The sequence below is a fragment of the Acanthopagrus latus genome, chromosome 5, assembly GCF_904848185.1.
Source record: "Acanthopagrus latus isolate v.2019 chromosome 5, fAcaLat1.1, whole genome shotgun sequence".
Classification (NCBI taxonomy): Eukaryota; Metazoa; Chordata; class Actinopteri; order Spariformes; family Sparidae; genus Acanthopagrus; species Acanthopagrus latus.
This window is the reverse complement of record NC_051043.1, coordinates 30,971,888-30,992,015: the sequence shown is the minus strand read 5'-3', so window position 1 is coordinate 30,992,015 and position 20,128 is coordinate 30,971,888. Positions and strand designations below refer to the sequence as shown.

The following is a 20,128-nucleotide window of genomic DNA, read 5'->3' as shown; positions in this document are numbered from 1 at the left end:
CGATATGAGCAGCTGATCGATCTAATCAGTTTTCCCTCCGGATCAATAACCATCACTCACTCAAACTGTTCTGGGGGATTTTGGCTTTTTATCTTTAAATCATCACATTTTATTAAAATGACCTCAGAGTCAAACTAGTAGTTGAAGTGTGACGTCATTTCTCCAGCTGTTGGACCGATGTCTCTCCTCGTCCTCTGACCGAACAGACTCACCTGAGTCTGGCTGAGATGGAGCTTTCTGTCCCCGGCAGCTCCAGGTTCCGCATCGACACGCTGCTCTCCCTCAGGCCGCCCGGCGCACTCCTCTCCCGGGCAGACCCTCCGGAGCTCAGCCCGGCCAGCAGCAGCGGCTGCTCGGCGCCTCCTTCCCCGCACAGGGAGCTCGTTCCCCGGCCGGAGTCCGCTCTGCTGCCCGCTCACCTGCAGCAGCTCCAGCCCCGCAGTGTCAGCTCCTCCTTCCTCATCCGGGACATTTTAGCGGACTGTCGGCCCTATTCGGACCCAGGACAGGTGTACCCGGACCCGGGACAGCCTGAGCTGGAACCCGCGCCGCTCCAGTCCGGACCGGATGAAGACTATCAGGATAAAAGCTCGTCTTCAGACAGCGAGTCCAGAGGTACAATTATTATTATTATTATTATTATTATTATTATTATTATTATTATTATTATTGAGTGTGATTCGACCGTCATGAAATTCATTTAGTCATTTATTCATATTTAAACTGTTTTCTTATTAAAACAGAAACTATAATAAACTTATATAAATATCATTTATTTGGTTTCATCAGAACAAAACAGTTTTGTTCAGAATCTGTGCAGAAATAAAAAAGCTCCTCACCAGATCAATAATAATACAACAGATTATTATAATATACATATTAAAGTAAATCAACGTTTATTTAATATGAAGCAGTTTAAATCAATTTAATTTTCATGATCAGCTCTATTGATTCTTATTCATTCTTCTTCTTCAAATTATTCTTAACAGTAATAATAATTATAAATGTTATTATTATGATAATAAAAACGGACATATTAATTAACATATAATCTCAGCAGCCAGAGCATCATCAGTTCATCTCAGAGCTGAAAGATGAAAATATTGATTATGTCTTTGTTAATGTGAATAAAGGTTTCACCAGACTGTCATTTTTGTTTTGTTTTGTTAATATAAATCATTCTTTAAATTTAGAAACAGAAATAAAACCTTTTATCTTAATTTAATTCACTGATTGTGTGTGTTTTAATACGGTGGCCAATCAGGGACAAAAATGTGGAGCTGCTCATTAATTGTTGATCAGAATCAGAATTGAACCTGATGCTATTATCATAAACAGAAATCATCAGCTTTAAAGTTCAGAACCTGCAGCGTCCAATCAGATCAGATTATTAACATTCTACACCAGACAGAAATCAAACAGCTGACGTGACGATGAATTCATCCTGAGATCACACAGTAAAACATGCTGATGAATGTTGATGTGACCTCTGACCTCTGACATCACTTCCTGTTGATTCTTTACATCAGAGTCAAATCTATTAAATGATTATTACATAAATTAATAATGACTCCACACTTAAACTTCAGACAACTTCTCAAACTGAAGCTTTGAGTCCAGGACTGGATCAGACCACCAGGGGCTCCAGGCCCCATGAGGTCCGGGGCCCTGTGAGGTCCGGGCCCTGTGAGGTCCGGGGCCCCGTGAGGTCCGGGGCCCCGTGAGGTCCGGGGCCCCGTGAGGTCCGGGGCCCTGCTGACTGTGTTATTTAGTCTGTGATCACATTTATCGTCTTCATATTGATCACTGGAGAAACTGTCGGTCCTTGAGAGCAGAAAACAGATTTCAGGACCTTCACAGATCAGGACTAAGGGCTTTGACCAATCAGCTAACAGGTCTGATGTGATGTCATGTCTCAGTGCAGGGCGGGGCCTCGGACCCGGCGGCAGCGTCTCGTCTGAAGAAACCTCGTAAAGCTCGGACGGCGTTCAGCGACCAGCAGCTGTCGAGGCTGGAGAGAAGCTTCCAGAAGCAGAAGTACCTGAGTGTCCAGGACCGCATGGAGCTGGCTGCCTCCCTGCAGCTCAGTGACACCCAGGTCAAGACCTGGTACCAGAACCGCAGGTACATAGACCACCAGACTCTCAGACCACCTGGAAACCACCTGTCTGTCTGTCTCTGACCTGTCTGTCTGTGTCCTGTCTCAGTGTGGACGGACACATGTGAGACATCTCCAGATGAATAATGAACGCTGTGATCAATAATTCAGCCATGTTCTGTAATTAATGATCAATAATTAATGCAGAAACAAATCTGGAGCTTTTAGCGCAGAGTGACGGAGCCGACATCTTTTATTTATTGATTTATTTTTATTGTCCACAGAGTCCTGCGCTCTGATTGGCTGCACGACTACATGAATCATCACTTTTTACACACTGAACAAATCATTCGTCTTTTTTCTTTCAAAAGAGAAAACAGACAAACTAAAATAAACATTTTGCATTTAATCTTACTTTTAAAGCAATAATAATTGCTAATAAATGATGTGTTTTTAACAGTGTGTGTCACCTGGAACAGTTACTATTGTTGTTGTTGTCACTGTACGTGTGGATGTCGACACAAACTGTGCTGTGTGCTTCTGTCAGGACCAAGTGGAAGCGTCAGTCAGCTGTGGGTCTGGAGCTCCTGGCTGAAGCTGGCAGGATGTTCCTGCCCTCACACTACCTGTACCCTCCGGCCCCGCCCACACTGGACCTGTACCTGTACAGAGGCCAAACCCCCCACCATCATCCGGCCCCGCCCTTGCTGCCCCGTGTCCTGACCCACACCGACCCACAACTCCGCTGACGGCAGCTCACTGGGAGGACTTCTGATCATCGGCTGAACCCAACAGAACCGAGGAGCTGAAACGTTTCCTTCGATCTGAGACGAGTTCCGGGAGTAAAGCTGCTGTCTGCTCAGGAGTTCCCCATCAGTCCAAGTTACCATCAGGACTGAAGGTTTGATTGGTCGAGCAGCTGTGATGTCACATGACACCAAAATGACAACAGTAATGACAGTTTTCCTGCAGCAGAGGAAACTGTCATGGCGGAGATGATTCAGAGGATCAGAAGCAATAAAACAACCAAACAGGAAGTGAACTTTGTTTTTAAATCATTTGTAATAAAACTGATGAGTTTTTCAGCATCTGGATACATTTCAGTTTTTTAAATTTACAATAAATAAACAAACAGTTGGTGAAGTTTCTGCTCTGTTCTGGTTCTGGTTCAGTTTGATGTCAAGCTGAACTGACTTCATGAGTTGGTCCGGTTCATGGCTCCACACGGCTGAAGAACTGACCAGAGAAAAGTTTCTGTCCGTCCGTCCAATCAGACGGCTGAAGGTTTGATTCTGGTTCAGACGTACAGAACGATTATCTGCTTAAACATTAATGAGGCTGAAATATTGATGCTGTTAAAAGGCAGATTACACATCAGAGCAGCCCAGAGTTTCACACAGCGGAACCTTTAAAGGTCCACTTCATATTTACTTATTTATCGTCTGTTCATTCATATAGTTTGTAGCTTCTTGCCTGAAATTTTCCATCAAACAGAAACTTGGAGACAAAACTATTCAGGTTGATGTGTGGACACACACACACACACACACACACACACACACACACACACACACACACACACACACACACACACACACACACACACACACAGAGTTAGCTCAGCTGAACTACCTGATGCTAACACTGTTAGCAGACCTGCAGCAATACAATACAAAATGTAGTAATAGAACAGCATCACTGCAGTACTGAGGGTGTATCAATCAGGAGAGACTCAACATTATGATGACAGGAAACAGAATCCGAGTTAAGACACAAAATATCACTTTTAATAACAAGAAAAATAATCTTTTCTTAATCAGAAACATGTTTATATTCAAAAACACATTCTGAACTGTAAAAAGTGTTTTTACAAACAAACTTGTTCGTTTCAGACTCACTGAGTGACAAACCACAACCGAGTCAAAGAAAAAACTCTCCTGTCATGAAGCGTTACTGTCAATGAGTCCAAACAGGAAGTGAGGTGACAGACAGCAGGATGTGGAATCAACATGTTCACTTCCGGGCCGACACATCGTCAGCCAAGTTTGTAACGTCCTCAATCTGTCTGAACACACACACTCATATTCTCCAGGACTCCTCCAGGACTCCTCCAGGACTCCTCCAGGACTCCTCCAGGACTGACAGACATCCTTCGAGTCTCCTGGAAGTGACGTCAACATGCACGAGTCACGGAAAACACCGACTGTGATCGATGACTGTGTGAAGGTCGTCACCTCCTCGTTACTCCTCCTCTCCTGACGGACCATTTGTCTTCTTCTTCTTCTTCTTCTTCTTGGCGTCTCCTCCCTCCAACCCGCTGGAGAACTCAGAGCGGAACAGACGGAGCTCCCTCTGACCGGGAGAAAACCTGAAGTGGAAAAAATATTTCTTCAACATCCAACAGTGAATGAATGAATGAGATTATCAGACTCTTCTGTCCAAAGTGACTGAAAGTCATTCAGTCATTCATTCGCACAGTGATGGAGGCGGCTGCCATGTGAGACCAGCACACCAGGACCAGTCTGGGGTCCAGTATCTTGCCCAAGGACACTTCAACATGCAGACCAGGGAATCAAACCAGCAACCTTCAGATAACAAGACGCTGGCTCTACTCCTGAGCCACAGCCGCCTGTTGTGTTGATGTGTGACAGCAACACAACAGTGTTAGAAAACATCTGGTGACATCAGGAGTCAGAACGACGACTCATCAGGATCAATGCTGATGTCTGATTGGATGAGTTCAGGCTGCAGGTGGGAAATAATGTTTTCATAATTAATGTGAAACTTTGAGCTGAAATATTAAAATAATTATGATTTATTCATAGTTAAAATACAGGAAGTCAGCTGACTGCCAGTGTGTGTGTGTGGCTATTTGAAGTTATCATAACATCAAGCTACACATTTACATCGACACGACTGTCAGACGTCAGTCTGGTCAATAACTATTAGTTCACCTGAACGCACCACGACACACACACTTGTAATTATGTCTCTACTGACCAAAAACAGAGAGTGTGTGTGTATGTGTGTGTGGTCAGACCGTGTCCAGACAAGCCTGCTGTGAGGAGCAGCTGTTAACAACAAACACACACACACACAAACACACAAACATGATCTGTGACTGAAGGGAGCAGCGTTAATTATATATAGTCATGTCAACATGGTGTGTTAATGAGCAGAAACAGACAGAGGTGTCAGACACACACACACACACACACACACACACACACACACACACACAGATTCCTTGCTTTTATAGAGAGATTAGCTCAGCTCAAGAAGCTATGCTAGCACATTTTCTGTAATGCCTTTAGAATAAAAGCATCCTACTGTAATGCCAGAGGAGTGCTTTTAATGTGAAGGAGCAGGAAATGACTGGTTTGTCTGATGTAGGTGAAGAAGATGATGACCAGCTCATCTTCATGGACGGTCTGTCTCACCTCTTTCCTCCAGCTCGGCTCTTGATCTGGTTCTTGACTGGACTCCTGGTCTGGTCCTGGTTCTTGCTGTGACTCCTGGCCTGGTTCTGAGTCTTGCTGTGGTTCTTGGCCCCGGGTCCTGATGGGCCTGTGGCGGCGCTCAGGCCCTGCGGAGCGTCTCTCAGGCCGAAGCTCTTGGCGGTGTGTCCCAGGTGGAGCGAGCGGATGTGGAAGATGTGTTTGAGGTGGGCGGGGTAGGTGGTGTAGGCCCGCAGGAAGGACTGCAGCGCTGTGACATCACAGTGACATCACAGTGTTAGGAACTGAGCAGATGACTAAACAACCACAGAAGACAAAGAACACCGTGATGTCACTCTGTACCTTTCTTAGCCGTTTGGACCGACTGAATGTCCGAGTGGACAAAGTTCTCAAACTCCGTCTGGAGAACCGTCGCTCGCTCTCGGGTCTCCTGCTCCAGAGCCCGGGACGAGCTCTGACACACAGACAGGTGAGAGTGAGACAGGTGACAGACAGACACAACGGGGAGAGTTGACTGCACAAATCAAACAACCCTAATTTATCCCCCCCTCGCTAAAATCTGACCGAACAACAAGAAGAACCGGAACCAGAACCTGAGACCATCAGAGGCCCAAAGGCTTCAGCACGATTGTGAGGAAGTTAAGAAATGTATAATTAACTAAATCAACCTGCTGAGATCAATCATGCGCACAGATACAAGCTGAACAAACACCTCGACGCTCGTCACAATGACTTTATTGATCTAATAATGATCAATCTCACCGTCGCTTCCAGATTTCACAATAAAATGCAGCTTTCCCCTTTTTATAATAACCTAAATGTGATCAATTCAAATCAGGGAACAGACTCTGAGGAGCTGCTGAGCAAGGCAGCAAACCTCCTCATGGTGCGGCGGAGCTGCTCAGTGAGGACGATGATCCGATGACACCGACACCTTCATGTGTTTAAATAAAGGTTCTGAATCAGAGTGATGATGTCAGAGAGTCACAGACAGACTGAAGAAGTGACCCTGCAGCAGGAGTCACTTCATCAGCAGCTTCAATCAGACCGTCTCAGCCGATCCGTCACAAACACGCCCCCCGCTGTGCAGCCCCACACCACCGCGTTCAGGTCTTTAAAAAGAAAAACAAACAAGTGTTAAAGAAATGATTCTCATCGCCGTCAGAGTAACAGCAGGTGGTTCACGAGTCTCTGCTGCCTGTTGGTTCACATTCATCAGGACTGAGCTCAGAGACAGAGACCTCCAGTCCTGCAGTCCAAAACCAGCAGGAATCCTTTAAAGACCGCTAACATCTCTCAGTGTGTTTACATGCACAGCTCAGTCAGATTACAGCCACAGTTCAACTCTGCTGCTCAGTCAGACAACTGCAGTTATCCGAGTCTACATGCCGGTGAGAAAATCAGATTATTGGTCCGGAGCATGTCAAACCCGGTACACTAGATGGCGCTGTACCCATTTCAACTAGTGGTAACAGAAACACCTCCGGCTGACCTCTTTACGTCACCAGCTGCCTCGGCCTTCAAGAAAGATGGTGTACGAATGATGGCGCTCTTTCATGTGGTGATTACGGAGGAAAGACGACGCCACCGTCCGTCTACTTCCAGCTCACAGCCCGGGGAAAAATCTTGCGCCTGCGCAGAACGCAAAATCCGATCTGATGGAACGTACACATGCAGGAGGGATGCGACTCTATATCGAATAATCTGGGTGTTTTGATTCGACTATGAGAAATCCGATCTGGTCCGATTTTAGTCAGACTAAGGTGTATACATGCATATCAAAGATCCGACCATAGTCGGATTAACACAGTAATTCGGTTTCCTTAATTGTCATGTAAACGCACTGACTGAAAAACCCAGTAACAACCTAAAACAGCAGGGGAAGTGAAGACTTCTGGAGATCTATCAAAGGCCTTAAGAACACCATGAAAATCCATGAAACCTCTAACCCTAACGCAGAACCTCCAAATGCACTGCTGGTAAAACCCTGAGGGACCATTCAAACCCAACCAAGACATCTAGAAACCGATCACGGACCCTTTTAATTGACTCCCAACACCCTGAGGAACTTGATCCCTTGACACCCCTGAGGCCAACTCCCCCAGAAGCTACCGGGTTCACCTGAAGGAACCGTGGAACATCTCCAAAGATCATCAGAACCTCAGTAAAAGTCTCCTGGACTTCACTCTAAACACTTGGAATTCCCCTAAAAGATTAAGAGACTCTGATTCACACAAAGAACAAAGGAAGCCTCCTTAAAGTGAAACTCTCTCCAAAAAGCAACCAAGGCTTTTTTTGTGAATGTATGAGTCAAACCTTCATGTAAAAGCAGAATTACGATGAAAGAGGCACTTTTAAGATTTACCGTAGTTTCGTTTTCAGGCAAGCTAATTTTCAAATGGAGTGCAGGGGTAACAAAATCATTGAAATCATCAAAATCATCAAAATCGCTGTCATGGCAGACAAATAGTGTCGACCCCCGAGTGCGACCTAACAGGCAGAAGAGTAATGGTGGACCTCCTGCCTGTTAGGTTGCACTCATGTGTAGAGACCCTGGTGATGCTACCAGCAAAGTTTCATGTTGTGTTCAGCCTTCTTACTGTTTTAAATATAGAGATTTTGATGCTATTGTAAAAGTGCCCGTAGCACTCCCATTGAAAATTAGCTTGCCCAAAAATGAAACTATGGTAAATCTTAAAAGTGCCTCTTTCATTGTATTTATGCTTTTACACAAAGGTTTGACTCATATTAACGCAAATAGAGTCTTGGTTGCTTTTTTGCGAGAGTTTCACTTTAAAAGGTTCCTCAAGTCCCTGAAGGACCCTCAAAAAACCTCAACCATGCCTTGATTTCTCTTAAATAGGACACAGAACAAAGACCAATGGATCCTCCTCACAGTCCTGTAGAGCTGCTTCAGAGTACAGTGAATCCATCAGAACTCTAGAATGGCCTCGCAGAAGACTGGAACTTTAATAAAACCCTGGTATCCCTAAAAGACACCTGGAGCCCCCACAGAGACCCTGGGACACACCGAAGAACGCCTGGAACCACAGAAACCCAATCACAGGTATCTGGAATGCCCACTGGGACGCCATCTGAAAGCCCAGATCCTGTATGACCGACACCAGGAACGTGGAATCCCAACAATAACCCTGGAAGCCCAAAAGTGATCTGGAAACACCTGACTGGCCTCTTCAAACACCCCAGAACACAGATCCAGAGACCTGGAGCTCAGTCTCCTCAGGTGAGAGGATCTTACCTTGCTGTGGTATTTGCCCCGCCCCTTGTAGGTGTCGTCCATCATCAGACTGGACAGGATCTCCTGCAGCTTTATTTCTGATAGGCTGAAACACAACAAGCCCCGCCCCCACAGTCAAAACCAGAACCAGCAGAAGTACTCAATGTGCTCTGATGGTACTGAGGTGGTAAATCCAGGTTATATTGTGACTGGCTGTCAGTCAACAGACCTGATGTTGTGATTGGCCAGCTCGTTGATGAAGGCGGTCTCAGCAGGAGTGAGGAAGATGAGACTGTTTCCTCTTCCTCCGATACGAGCCGTCCGACCGACCCGGTGAACGTACTCTGCTACTGCTGTCGGAGGAGTGTACTGAAGAAAAAACGTGATCATGAGTCGCTGTTGGTCCAGAACAAACAACTTGTGAAACCTGATGGATGCAGTACTAGTACTGTACTGAAGTACTAGTACTTCACTGCTGTAGTTAATACACACACACCTGAACGATCCAGGTAACCTGAGGAAGGTCCAGTCCTCTGGCTGCTACGTCCTGAAACACACACATTTACTTGAACACCATGAATCAATTGAACAGTAAATATTGTGTGAGAGTGTGTGTGTGTGTGTGTGTGTGTGTGTGTGTGTGACTGACGGTACAGAGCAGAACTCCAGACTGAGACACCGAGAACTGCTGGAACACCTCCGAACGCTCCTGGTGGACAAAACAAAGAGTGTCAGACACTGAGGAGCAGTTTGATCCTCATCATCACACAACAGAGGGGCTCTTACCTCCTGCTTCATCTTGCCATGGAGACGCAGGCAGCTGATGGGAGGCTTCTGATTGGTCGAGGGAAGGACAGCGGTGAAGAGAGAGTGGAGGAACTCGACAACCTCGCAGCTCGAGACGAAGACGATTAGTTTGTTGTTCTGAGAAAACTGAATGAGGACAGAGTGTTGTGATGACGAGCTGCTGTCAGCCAATCAGATCACAGCGACTGAAACACCTGCGTCTGACTGGAACCATTTATCGAAGGTGGTACACCTGAGTTAGCCAACAATCTGATGTTGTTCTGCTGCCACCTGGAGACGTCTGTGAGTCTTTACTGCACCATTAGCATTATCTTAAACATTTTAAAAAATCACGTTTTCTGAAAAATGTACATTAACTGGACACATACTGGATCCAACAACCACAGCTGGTGATTTTTCCACATACCTGTTAGCGTAGAGCTACGTTATGTCACAGCACGAGCTAACAATGATTTACTGTCATGTGGAGAAACTTAACAAAATACAGAAAGAAAAATCTCAATCATCTTCAGTAATTACAACGGAATTACAATTAAGAAATTTATAAGAACCTTTGGTCCAAAGTGACTTACAATAATTCATTCATTCGTTCATTCATTCACACACTGATGGCTGCCATGCAAGACCAGCACGCCAGGACCAGTCTGGGATTCAGTATCTCACCCAAGGACACTTCGACATGCAGACCAGGGGAATCAAACCAGCAACCTTCTGATTACAAGACGCTGGCTCTACACCTGAGACGTTTCCACGTTCAAGCTTTTCATTTGTAAGAACTGAAATGTTCTGTCTGATGTGATGGTGAAATTAAGCAGTTTGTAGTTTTGGACAAACATCTCCAGGTCTGAGCTAAAAATACTGAAAACCACCGTTAGGTACAAACTAAAATAAATATCCTTATTATCTTTATTGTTACCTTGCACTTGTCCAGTATGAACGCAGCCAGACACACCAGTCGGATCTTACTGGGAACCACCACCACAAACTGCTTCAGAGCCTCTGGGACAGCAAAGCTCTCCGATTGGCTGGCTCTGCTGTGGTCAGAGGTCACAGCAAGGCTGCTGGTGAGGTCAGAGGAGGCGGGGCCAGACACCTGGATGTTGACTGGGTCATTAAGACACACGTCTGCTAACCGAACCACACCTGAGACACAGCGGGAGGTTTAATGATGACTGCTGGTCGACGCACAGCTCAGAACACATGAACACACGTCGTCAGGTTTTCTTCAGGTTAAACTGACACCAACACATGGACCGCTTCACATACAGGACCAGAACCACCACACACTTCATGATGTTGATACTGATAATTTGTACAACATCATGTCTGTAAGTATATGAGTTTATTCTATTTCTCACTTTTTTTAATTATATTGTTTATTTTTTTACAATTGTTATTGTTTTGTTGTAATATTCTGTCCTTTGGCTGCTGTGGCACACAAATTTCCCCGTTTGTGGGACAATAAAGGAATTCTGATTCTGATTTGATCCCTCTGTGACTCTCTGAACCTGCTGATGTCACTGAACCGGTCACCACAACATCACTAGCCTACCTTCACAAACTTAGTGATATTAAGAGTTGTTTCATGAGGAGAAACTTAACAACTTTGTGAAACGGCTACAACAAATTCTGAATCATTGGAGCTTCTTGTAAATTCAGCATGAAATCAAACACAATCATGACAACGAGCTCACAGACGCTGCTGTCGCTGTGTTACCGTGTGTCAGTGTGGCAGACAGCAGGACGTTCTGTCTGCTCGGCCCTGCAGAGTTCAGGCTGTTTAAGATGACGGTCAGATCCTTCTCAAAGCCCAGGTCCAACGTCCTGAACACACACACACACACACACACACACACACACACACGCACACACACACAGTCAATGGAAAGAAGTCATCATGTCTTCAGTGCTACATGATTCTCATCTTAACTCTTATATTTCTACAAATGTTCATTAACAACAGACAGCATGTGTCTGAAGTCAGTTAGCAATGTAGCATGCTACATGCTACATGCAGTTACCGATCAGCTTCGTCCAGGATGAGCCAGCGGACAGCACTGAAGGCGATGCTCAGGGTGTGTTTGATATGATCCACCAGACGTCCCGGAGTGGACACCAGGATGTTGATTCCTTTACGGAGCCTGAGGATAGAAATCAGTGTTTGATCAACAGCAAGATTAAACGTCCTGATCTGTTTTACTTCATCGATGGTGACATGTCTTTCTTGTGACAAATGGAATTAGCAGGAAGCTGGAGAAGAAGAAGAAGAAGAAGAAGAAGAAGAAGAAGAAGAAGAAGAAGAAGAAGAAGAGTACCTGGCCTTCTCAGCTTTCCTCTTCTCTCCTCCCATCAGGACACCTGGGACGATCCAGGAAAACGGCTACAGAGAGAGAAACACACAAGTTGTTATTAACACTTCCTGTAGCTCCTTCACAATAAAAGTCATGAATCATCTGGAGCCAGTTATGATCAATAATACCAGATTCATATGATGAGCTGAGCTCTGACATTATATCTGTGATACCTTCACAAGCTTCTGGAACGTCAGAAATGTCTGCTGGGCGAGCTGACAGACAGACAGACAGATAACTGAGCAGTTGATCAGAAACCTGATGGTCAGATTGATCAATAATCAAAGCGTTTCTCATAGTGTGAGCAGACTGAACCTCTCTAGTCGGGACGATGACGACAGCCAGAGGACCGTCAGACCTGCAGATCTTTGGCTGGACCGCCTGAAGACTCTGGACCACTGGGACGGCGTAGGACAGGGTCTTACCTGCAGAGACAGTCCACCATCAGACACACACAGTCCACCATCAGACACACACAGTCCACCATCAGAGACACACAGTCCACCATCAGACACACACAGTCCACCATCAGAGACACAGTCCACCATCAGAGACACACAGTCCACCATCAGAGACACACAGTCCACCATCAGACACACACAGTCCACCATCAGACACACACAGTCCACCATCAGAGACACACAGTCCACCATCAGAGACACACAGTCCACCATCAGACACACACAGTCCACCATCAGACACACACAGTCCACCATCAGACACACACAGTCCACCATCAGACACACACAGTCCACCATCAGAGACACACAGTCCACCATCAGACACACACAGTCCACCATCAGACACACAGTCCACCATCAGAGACACAGTCCACCATCAGACACACACAGTCCACCATCAGAGACACACAGTCCACCATCAGAGACACAGTCCTGTGTTATAACATTGTCAATAAAGTTATTTGAATTCAGTCTTTGGAGGGTTTGATGCACATCTCACCCGATCCGGTCTGAGAACGAACAACAGCATCTCGTCCTGACAGAAGAGCAGGGATCGTCTGTTTCTGCACACTGAACACACACACACACACAGAGTTGAAAAAGCTGAAAAAGCTGAAAAGGTGTGTGTGTGTGTGTGTGTGTGTCTATACTCACTTGGTCACCATAGAAACATTCAGGACTTTGTTCAGTGTTGCCACCTGGTGGACAGAAATCGCCCAGTCAGTACACAGCGAGGTGTGTGTGTGTGTGTGTGTGTGTGTGTGTGTGTGTGTGTGTGTTACCAGGTGTGGGTGCAGGTCGAGCTCTGAAAATGAGTCACTGGTGAAGATCTTCTCGTTCACCTGAGAGACGGCTGGTCTGAGGAAGAAGAAGCAGAAGAAGAATAATGATGATGTCAGCTCGTTATGTTATGAACCAATCAGAATGAGGGGGTGATCTGTTGAGCCAATCAGAAGCCCTTTTTAGATAGAAAAGGCAGCACATTTGCTCGAAGGTAAGAGCAGCAATGTGCCGGCCTGTCTTTCTAAAACCGAGGTGTAATATTCCTCCTTTTCGAAAAGCCTCTGAGGCGTAAACATGGTTTTGGTTTTAAAAGTCCCTTTATTGAGCCACTTCAGGAGTCAAACAAACACTCTTTCACTTGCCTCAGTGTGACAACATCATCATCATCATCATCAACAACAACAACAACACGATCGCCACTAACAACACAGAGGGAGTTTCAGACATGTACATCCAGCTCCCCATCTTCCCCCACAGAGCACAAAACCTCCTCAACAGCCCATATATTTCTGAACACCTGCAGAGTGCCCATCATTTTGTAGTAGGCATGTTCCACCCGCGCAGGGCGGCTGTAGATCAGCGGGTAGAGCAGGTCGACTAGTGATCGAAAGGTCGCTAGTTCAAATCCCGGCTCAGGGCAAGGCTGAGCTGCATGTCGAAGTGTCTTTGAGCAAGATACTGAACCCCACATTGCTCATCAGTGAGGCCCTGCGATGAGCTGGCGACTTGTCCTGCCCTCACCCTGAGACAAGGCTGGGATTGGCTCCAGCAGCAACACCCCGTGACCTCTTGAAAAGGGATAAGCGGTTCGGACAATGACATGACATGTTCCACCCGCAGTCGGGCCTTCAGCAGTCCTCTCAGAACTGATACCGGCTCTACACTGCCCACTGTTTGTACCTGGTTTTTGCGGGTCAGCCAGATGGCCAGCTTTGCAGAGCCAGATATAAAGTTTAGCAGTGTATGGACAGGCTTTTTCTTTACTGAATACTTTGGACCAAATATAAAACAACTCAAAAGAAAAAGCCTCCCCAAACCCCGAAACCAGGTTTTTAGCAAAAGAAACAATGAGTCCAAACGAGGACACTGAACAAACAAGTGTGCCAAGGTCTCAGCCTGTAAACAAAAAATGCATCCCTCCCCGAGCTCAGGATCAAGATGCACTCTGTATCTGTTCGTAGCTATTGCCCCATGTACAATCCTCCACTGGAGGTCTGCTGTCCGTTTTTCAATGGGCAGCTTGTACAGGGACCGCCAACTGCCTTTCGGGGAAGCGTCTGGGCCAAAAAACTCAGTCCACCTCGACTCCTCCATCCCTGCCAGAGACTGTACGTTTAGGGTCTTGATGCTTATCTGATAGAGTGCTTTTTTTCCGACCGCCTGAAACTTGTCCAGGTGTGGGGTTTCAAAAGACAGCAGCTGACCTTCTCCCTCCTGCCACTCCCCCACCGCTGGGGTGATAAACAGAGAGGGGAAGCTGTATTCGCACTCTTCACTCCACTGATCACACAGTGAGTGATCTTCAGCAGTCTCTTTAAGATGTTGAGGCAGGGCAGCACAGACTTCCTCCACCACTTTTTTGATCAGCCTGATAGATGTGATGTTACTCTTGTTCCTCAGGTTGTCCAGGGATGTTGCCGTCATCTTCACGAGTTGGCTGAGTTTGGCGCAGCCGGCTCCTCTCAAACTGGCTCGAAGGCTGGCAGACTGCAGAGTTCGCGTGTTGATTAAACTGTTGAAGAACAGAGGTTCCTCAAACAGCCACAGCCCTGGAGTCTCTGCAGTGTCACGCTTGATCCTGAGTATCCGCCATGCCTCCAGAACCGAGGTATAGAAAGGTGTTAATCCATTTAGGTCCACGTTCTCAGGTTGTAGGAGGAACAGGTGTTTGTCGTATTCCAGCCGTCCGGCTCTTCTTAGCAGCCAGCGAGCCATGTCGCACCAGCTTGGGACACAGTCATAGAGAAGTTTTTGAGCTGTTCTGAGTCTAAAAGCTGTGGTCTTGGATTGGATGCTGATCAGTCCCTGTCCCCCTTCAGCCACAGGTAGATACAGGCCAGCTGCAGGGACCCAGTGTTTTCCAGACCAAAAGAAGTCCAGAATGGCTCTTTGAATGTCCTCTATCAGGCCTCTCAGTGGTGTCAACGCTATCAGTTTGTGCCAGAGGGTCGAGGCAACCAAATTATTGGCTACCAGAACTCTTCCCCTATATGACATCTGGGGTAGCAACCATTTCCATTTAGACAACCGAGCACACACTCTCTCTTTCACTCCCTCCCAATTCTTCTTCTGGAAGCCTTCTGTGCCCAAAAAGACTCCCAATACCTTCAATCCCTCCTTACCCCATTTGAGTCCTCCAGGCAGACCTGGCATTACCTGTTTATTACAGTGTCCAACCCATAAAGCTTCACTTTTTGCCCAGTTCACCCGTGCAGAAGACGCCTTTAAACATGTGACGTGACGTGGAGCTCGAAGTGGGGCTGTGAACAGTGACAACAAATATGTCTTCAAAATAAGAGCTTTACATTGCACCCCACTGGAGTTTAGAACTGGGTTCTTAGCGGGGGGCTTTTAATTTGAAAGTAGCGACCGTCCTTAGCTTGCTGCTACAACAACAAGCTAACACAACCAAACAGCTGCAGAGACCGAGGAGACGCTGCATCTCCTGGATCTCTGCAGCTGTCCAGTTGTTCATCTTAATGTCCGCGGATGAAATGATGGACTGACTGCTGTGATCAGCTGTTTCTTGGTTTTAAAACTCCCCGGCTGTGGGTCGCACATCAGTGCAGGTCATCGACACCTCCGCCCACCTCACGCAGAGGCCGGCACATTTCTGCCTTGTTTTTAGATAGCAGGCGAGGCGGGAAAAAGTGTTCCCTCCGAGGAGGAACATCAGCGGACCAAAACAGACCCCCGATTTGTCGCCTTCTGTCTAAAACCGCGGACCGAGCCGCCAAAACAACGGGCACATTAGCGGCTTGCTGCCCTGTATAAAAACAACTAGTGACAGCAGCGTACCGGTGGATCTCAGGAATCTCTGGGTTGTGTTTGAACAGAGAGGAAGTCTTGATGTTGCTCCTTCCCGTTTCCTTTTTCTTCTGTGGTGTCCTCCTGTCCGTCTGCTCAGAGGGGTGAGAGTGAAGATACAAACACAGATAATAACTATTATTATTATGATTATTATTATTATGTAACAACAATAACATTAAATACAATCAATCTTTATTTATATGGCGCTTTTCATACAGAAAAAGTACCTCAAAGTGCCTCACAGAAATAAACAACAGCAGAAAAAGAGAAACAGCAAAATAAATACAGGAGAAGAAAATTAAAAGAAGCCAACCCTCCCACCCCCTCAGACATGGACAGAGACACACACACTCATACACACACTCACACATATGCACGCAGACACACACACTCATACACACCCATACAGTAGCTGTCACTAAAGAGACATGGCTGGGCAGCGAGACCTGGTGCATGGAGGAAGCTACCTTTCAGGAGCCAGCCACACCGGGAGAGATGTCGGGCCAAGGCCACAGGGAGCACCGCCACAGAGACCACCCCAACCCGGGCAGACAGGAGGCCCCACACCAAGGTGCAGAGCCCTCTGGTCACCCGGGCCGGAGCCGTCCATGGGCCAGCACCCCCCACAGCCAGACCAGAGACCACCCCCAGCCCGGCAGGCCCCCAGGAGGAAACACTGGAGATTAAAAACTGACAGACTAAAACAGTAAAATAAGGCAAAAAGCATAGAAGCTGAAAACACAAGGGACTAAATCATAAAAGTATGAAGTATGAAGGCTAAAACGTGAGAGATTAAAACAGTAAAAAAAGGATTAAAAAAGTAATAAATAAGTAAATAAATACAAGTGCTCTGATTAGCACGGCATGAAGGGAATTAAAAAGAATTTGAATTTCAATAAAAGCCTGGTTAAAAAGGTGTTGAGCCTCTTTTTAAAAACCTCTACAGTCTCTGCGACCCTGAGGCTCTCTGGCAGGCTGTTCCACAGTCGGGGCCCATAACAACTGAAAGCCTCCCCGTGCTTTGTTGAACTGACCTGTGGTGGTTAAAAGGCCGGTGCCAGAGGACCTCAGGGTCCGCGGGGGCTGATAGAGTAAAAGCAGGTCAGATAAATAAGAAGGCCCAAGACCGTTAAGACATTTAAAACCTTAAAAAATAACCTTAAAATCAATCCTGAAATGCACGGGGAGCCAATGAAGTGACTTTAAAACCGGTGTTATGTGCTCCCGCCCTCTGGTCCTCGTCAGGACTCGTGCAGCTGAGTTTTGTAATAATTGTAGATTTGAAATGCTCTAACAATAACAGAATATTTTGAAAACCTTTAAACTCCCCCTGGAGAACAGAGAAGACACCTGATTGGTGCAGAGGGTGAGACAGAGTTTACCTGAGCGTGTGCAGACACCTCCTGCTCCTCCTCTGCTGTGTCGCTGAGTCTCCTCTGCTTGAAGGAGCTCCTCTTCTCCTCCTGAGAGGAGCTGAACCTCCTCTTCTCTGCCTGCTGCTTCCTCTGGAGGACGGACACAATCACAGGAGATGTTTGTAACCAGTCCACCTGAGACAGGAGGAGCTGCAGGGTCGGATCTCAGGCCGGACACAAACTCAACCTTCTGATCATTCTAACTAAATGTGACACTCACTCTGGCCCGTCTCTGTTGAGCGCTCACAGGTCTCCTGCTCTGTGTGTCCTCTGCTGATGACATCATCAATACACCTGAGACACAGACAGGTTAGAGTGAGAGAACTTCTTTTCGTCAGATAACTGCAGATGCGCACCTAAAAACTCATCATGATATAAAATAATAACTATGAAGTTGTAGATTTAAGGTGTATATGATCAAACAGCTGTTTCACTGTCACGTGTACATTGGACACATACTGTGTGTGGACTGCAAATTCGTACAGTAATGCTTTTACATGAACAACTATTAAACGATCTGTAGTTCGACGGTGTTTGAATCCGCACCAGCAGCCGCGTTTAACACCGAGAGAAACACATTAAAAACCAACACATTTATCAGAAACACAGATGTTAGATTCATTTGGGTTGTGCCGAACAAAAGAGTGATCCGCGCCGAAGCGTTCAGTGCTTCATGTTCGTTTAAAACACCAGAATTTCACCGTCTGACAGGTACAAGAACCTTAAATTAAGACATTTCTGAATGGAGTTCGGTGTGACATACAGAGACAGAAGTGCGCTACAGTTAGCCCGTTTAGCACCGTTAGCTTCACTTTAAACACGGTGACGAAGTAAAAAAAAAAAGAGCCAAATGTGTCGACAACATTAAAGATGTTCAAGTTACACACAACGACACGACAAAACACACACACACACACACACACACACACACACACACACACACACACACACACACACACGTGTGTGTCCGGGCTCAGTTGTAGCACTGCAGCTAATGCTAACCTCATGCTAACAGCAGCTGCGTCCGTTTAATAGACTTCAGTTTGAATACGTGAAGAAAAACAGACAAACAAACAAACAAACAAACAAACAAACAAACAGAAGAATACTCACTCACGGACACGTTCACAGATCACAGACCAACACGCGTGGGGAGCTCTTCCTGACTCGTCACTGAAGCTCCGCCCCTCAACACAGCTGATATTATAGACATGCGCAGTCCTTAACTTCTCATTTTGAGATTATAGAATTATGAACATAACTAATTTAATAATCAATCAATCATTCATTCAATCATTCTGACTGAACACAAACAAACAAACAAAAAGGAAAAAAATAATTTATTGATTCAGCTGCCACAAAGCATCCAGCATCATCCATCCATCCATCCATCCACCCATCATCCATCCATCCATCCATCCAACCATCATCCATCCACCCATCATCCATCCACCCATCCATCCACCCATCCATCCATCCACCCATCATCCATCCATCCATCCATCCAACCATCATCCATCCACCCATCATCCATCCATCCATCCATCCACCCATCCATCCATCCACCCATCATCCATCCATCCATCCATCCACCCATCATCCATCCATCCATCCATCCACCCATCCATCCACCCATCATCCATCCACCCATCCATCCATCCATCAAACCACCCATCCATCCATCCATCAATCCATCCATCCATCCATCCATCCACCCATCATCCATCCATTAATCCACCCATCCATCCATCCATCAATCCATCCATCCATCCATCCACCCATCATCCATCCATTAATCCATCCATCCATCCATCCACCCATCATCCATCCATTAATCCATCCATCCATCCATCCACCCATCATCCATCCATCCACCCATCATCCATCCATCCATCCATCCATCCACCCATCAATCCATCCATCCATCCATCCATCAATCCACATAGTATGTTTACTCAAGTATTGTGCTTGGATATGATTTTGAGAAATGGACCTGAGGCCAATCTGACCAGGTCCAGAACAGACCAAGACATAACTGGACCTGATCTACAAACCAAACAGAAACTGAGAAGGAGCAGAGTCTCAGCAGGTCAGACCTGGACCACTATGAGCCCCAGACCTGGTCCTGGTGAAACTGAGACCAGGTCCTGGGTCAGGTCCTGTGCAGAACTCTCTAACATCAGACACCAGACCATCAGAATCCGTCCTTGCTGCTGGTGTTTGGTGCCTTGCTCAGCAGCTCCGGCAGAACACCAGAGTCTCTGCAGCGCAGGAGGACAAACTGTCCGTCATCACATCAGCAGCCGTCAAGTCTCGTTTTCTTCCTGCTCCGCTTCCTGTTGTCAACAGGAAGACTTAAAAATAGAGCCGTCAATCAGAGAGCGAGTCCGGCACCGCTGGGACTCAAACCGGCGCTCAGGAGGATTAATTATAGTCATTTACCAAAATCAACACTTTGAAACGTCAGAGAGCTGTTTTCAATCATGG

General features: G+C 46.4%; 2 protein-coding genes across 3 annotated transcripts; one reads left to right on the top strand and one right to left on the bottom strand.

The window, feature by feature from the left end:
- Positions 1-202: 202 nt before the first annotated feature.
- On the top strand, positions 203-3,679 carry barhl1a (BarH-like homeobox 1a). The gene is made up of 3 exons (XM_037097619.1): positions 203-615; positions 1,920-2,124; positions 2,646-3,679. The coding sequence occupies exons 1-3, from the start codon at positions 228-230 to the stop codon at positions 2,845-2,847; spliced, it is 795 nt and encodes a 264-aa protein (XP_036953514.1). The 5' UTR covers positions 203-227; the 3' UTR covers positions 2,848-3,679.
- A 178-nt stretch (positions 3,680-3,857) lies between these two features.
- Positions 3,858-18,844, bottom strand: ddx31 (DEAD (Asp-Glu-Ala-Asp) box polypeptide 31). 2 transcript variants are annotated; one of them, XM_037097607.1, is made up of 21 exons: positions 18,755-18,844; positions 17,862-17,935; positions 17,609-17,731; positions 16,215-16,315; positions 13,196-13,271; positions 13,068-13,111; positions 12,913-12,983; positions 12,268-12,377; positions 12,126-12,167; positions 11,917-11,981; positions 11,623-11,742; positions 11,319-11,425; positions 10,518-10,744; positions 9,581-9,727; positions 9,444-9,503; positions 9,291-9,341; positions 9,024-9,163; positions 8,816-8,900; positions 5,899-6,010; positions 5,539-5,806; positions 3,858-4,466 (listed from the first exon to the last, which is right to left on the bottom strand). In XM_037097607.1, the coding sequence occupies exons 2-21, from the start codon at positions 17,925-17,927 to the stop codon at positions 4,340-4,342; spliced, it is 2,142 nt and encodes a 713-aa protein (XP_036953502.1). In that variant the 5' UTR covers positions 17,928-17,935; positions 18,755-18,844; the 3' UTR covers positions 3,858-4,339. The 2 variants fall into 2 exon arrangements, with proteins under 2 accessions (XP_036953502.1, XP_036953503.1); XM_037097608.1 differs by having other exon boundaries at positions 18,759-18,826.
- Between the last annotated feature and the right edge of the window lie 1,284 nt (positions 18,845-20,128).

Bases quoted from the DNA above. Each gene is read 5' to 3' on its own strand.
- ddx31 (XM_037097607.1), bottom strand. From the start codon at position 17,927: ATGATGTCATCAGCAGAGGACACACAGAGCAGGAGACCTGTGAGCGCT. The intron at 13,272-16,214 runs GTACGCTGCTGT...CTTCTTCCTCAG, and splicing joins GAGATTCCTGAGATCCACCG to ACCAGCCGTCTCTCAGGTGA. The intron at 9,342-9,443 runs GTCAGTCACACA...TGTGTGTTTCAG, and splicing joins CTGGAGTTCTGCTCTGTACC to GACGTAGCAGCCAGAGGACT.
- barhl1a (XM_037097619.1), top strand. From the start codon at position 228: ATGGAGCTTTCTGTCCCCGGCAGCTCCAGGTTCCGCATCGACACGCTG. The intron at 616-1,919 runs GTACAATTATTA...GTCATGTCTCAG, and splicing joins TTCAGACAGCGAGTCCAGAG to TGCAGGGCGGGGCCTCGGAC. The intron at 2,125-2,645 runs GTACATAGACCA...TGCTTCTGTCAG, and splicing joins ACCTGGTACCAGAACCGCAG to GACCAAGTGGAAGCGTCAGT.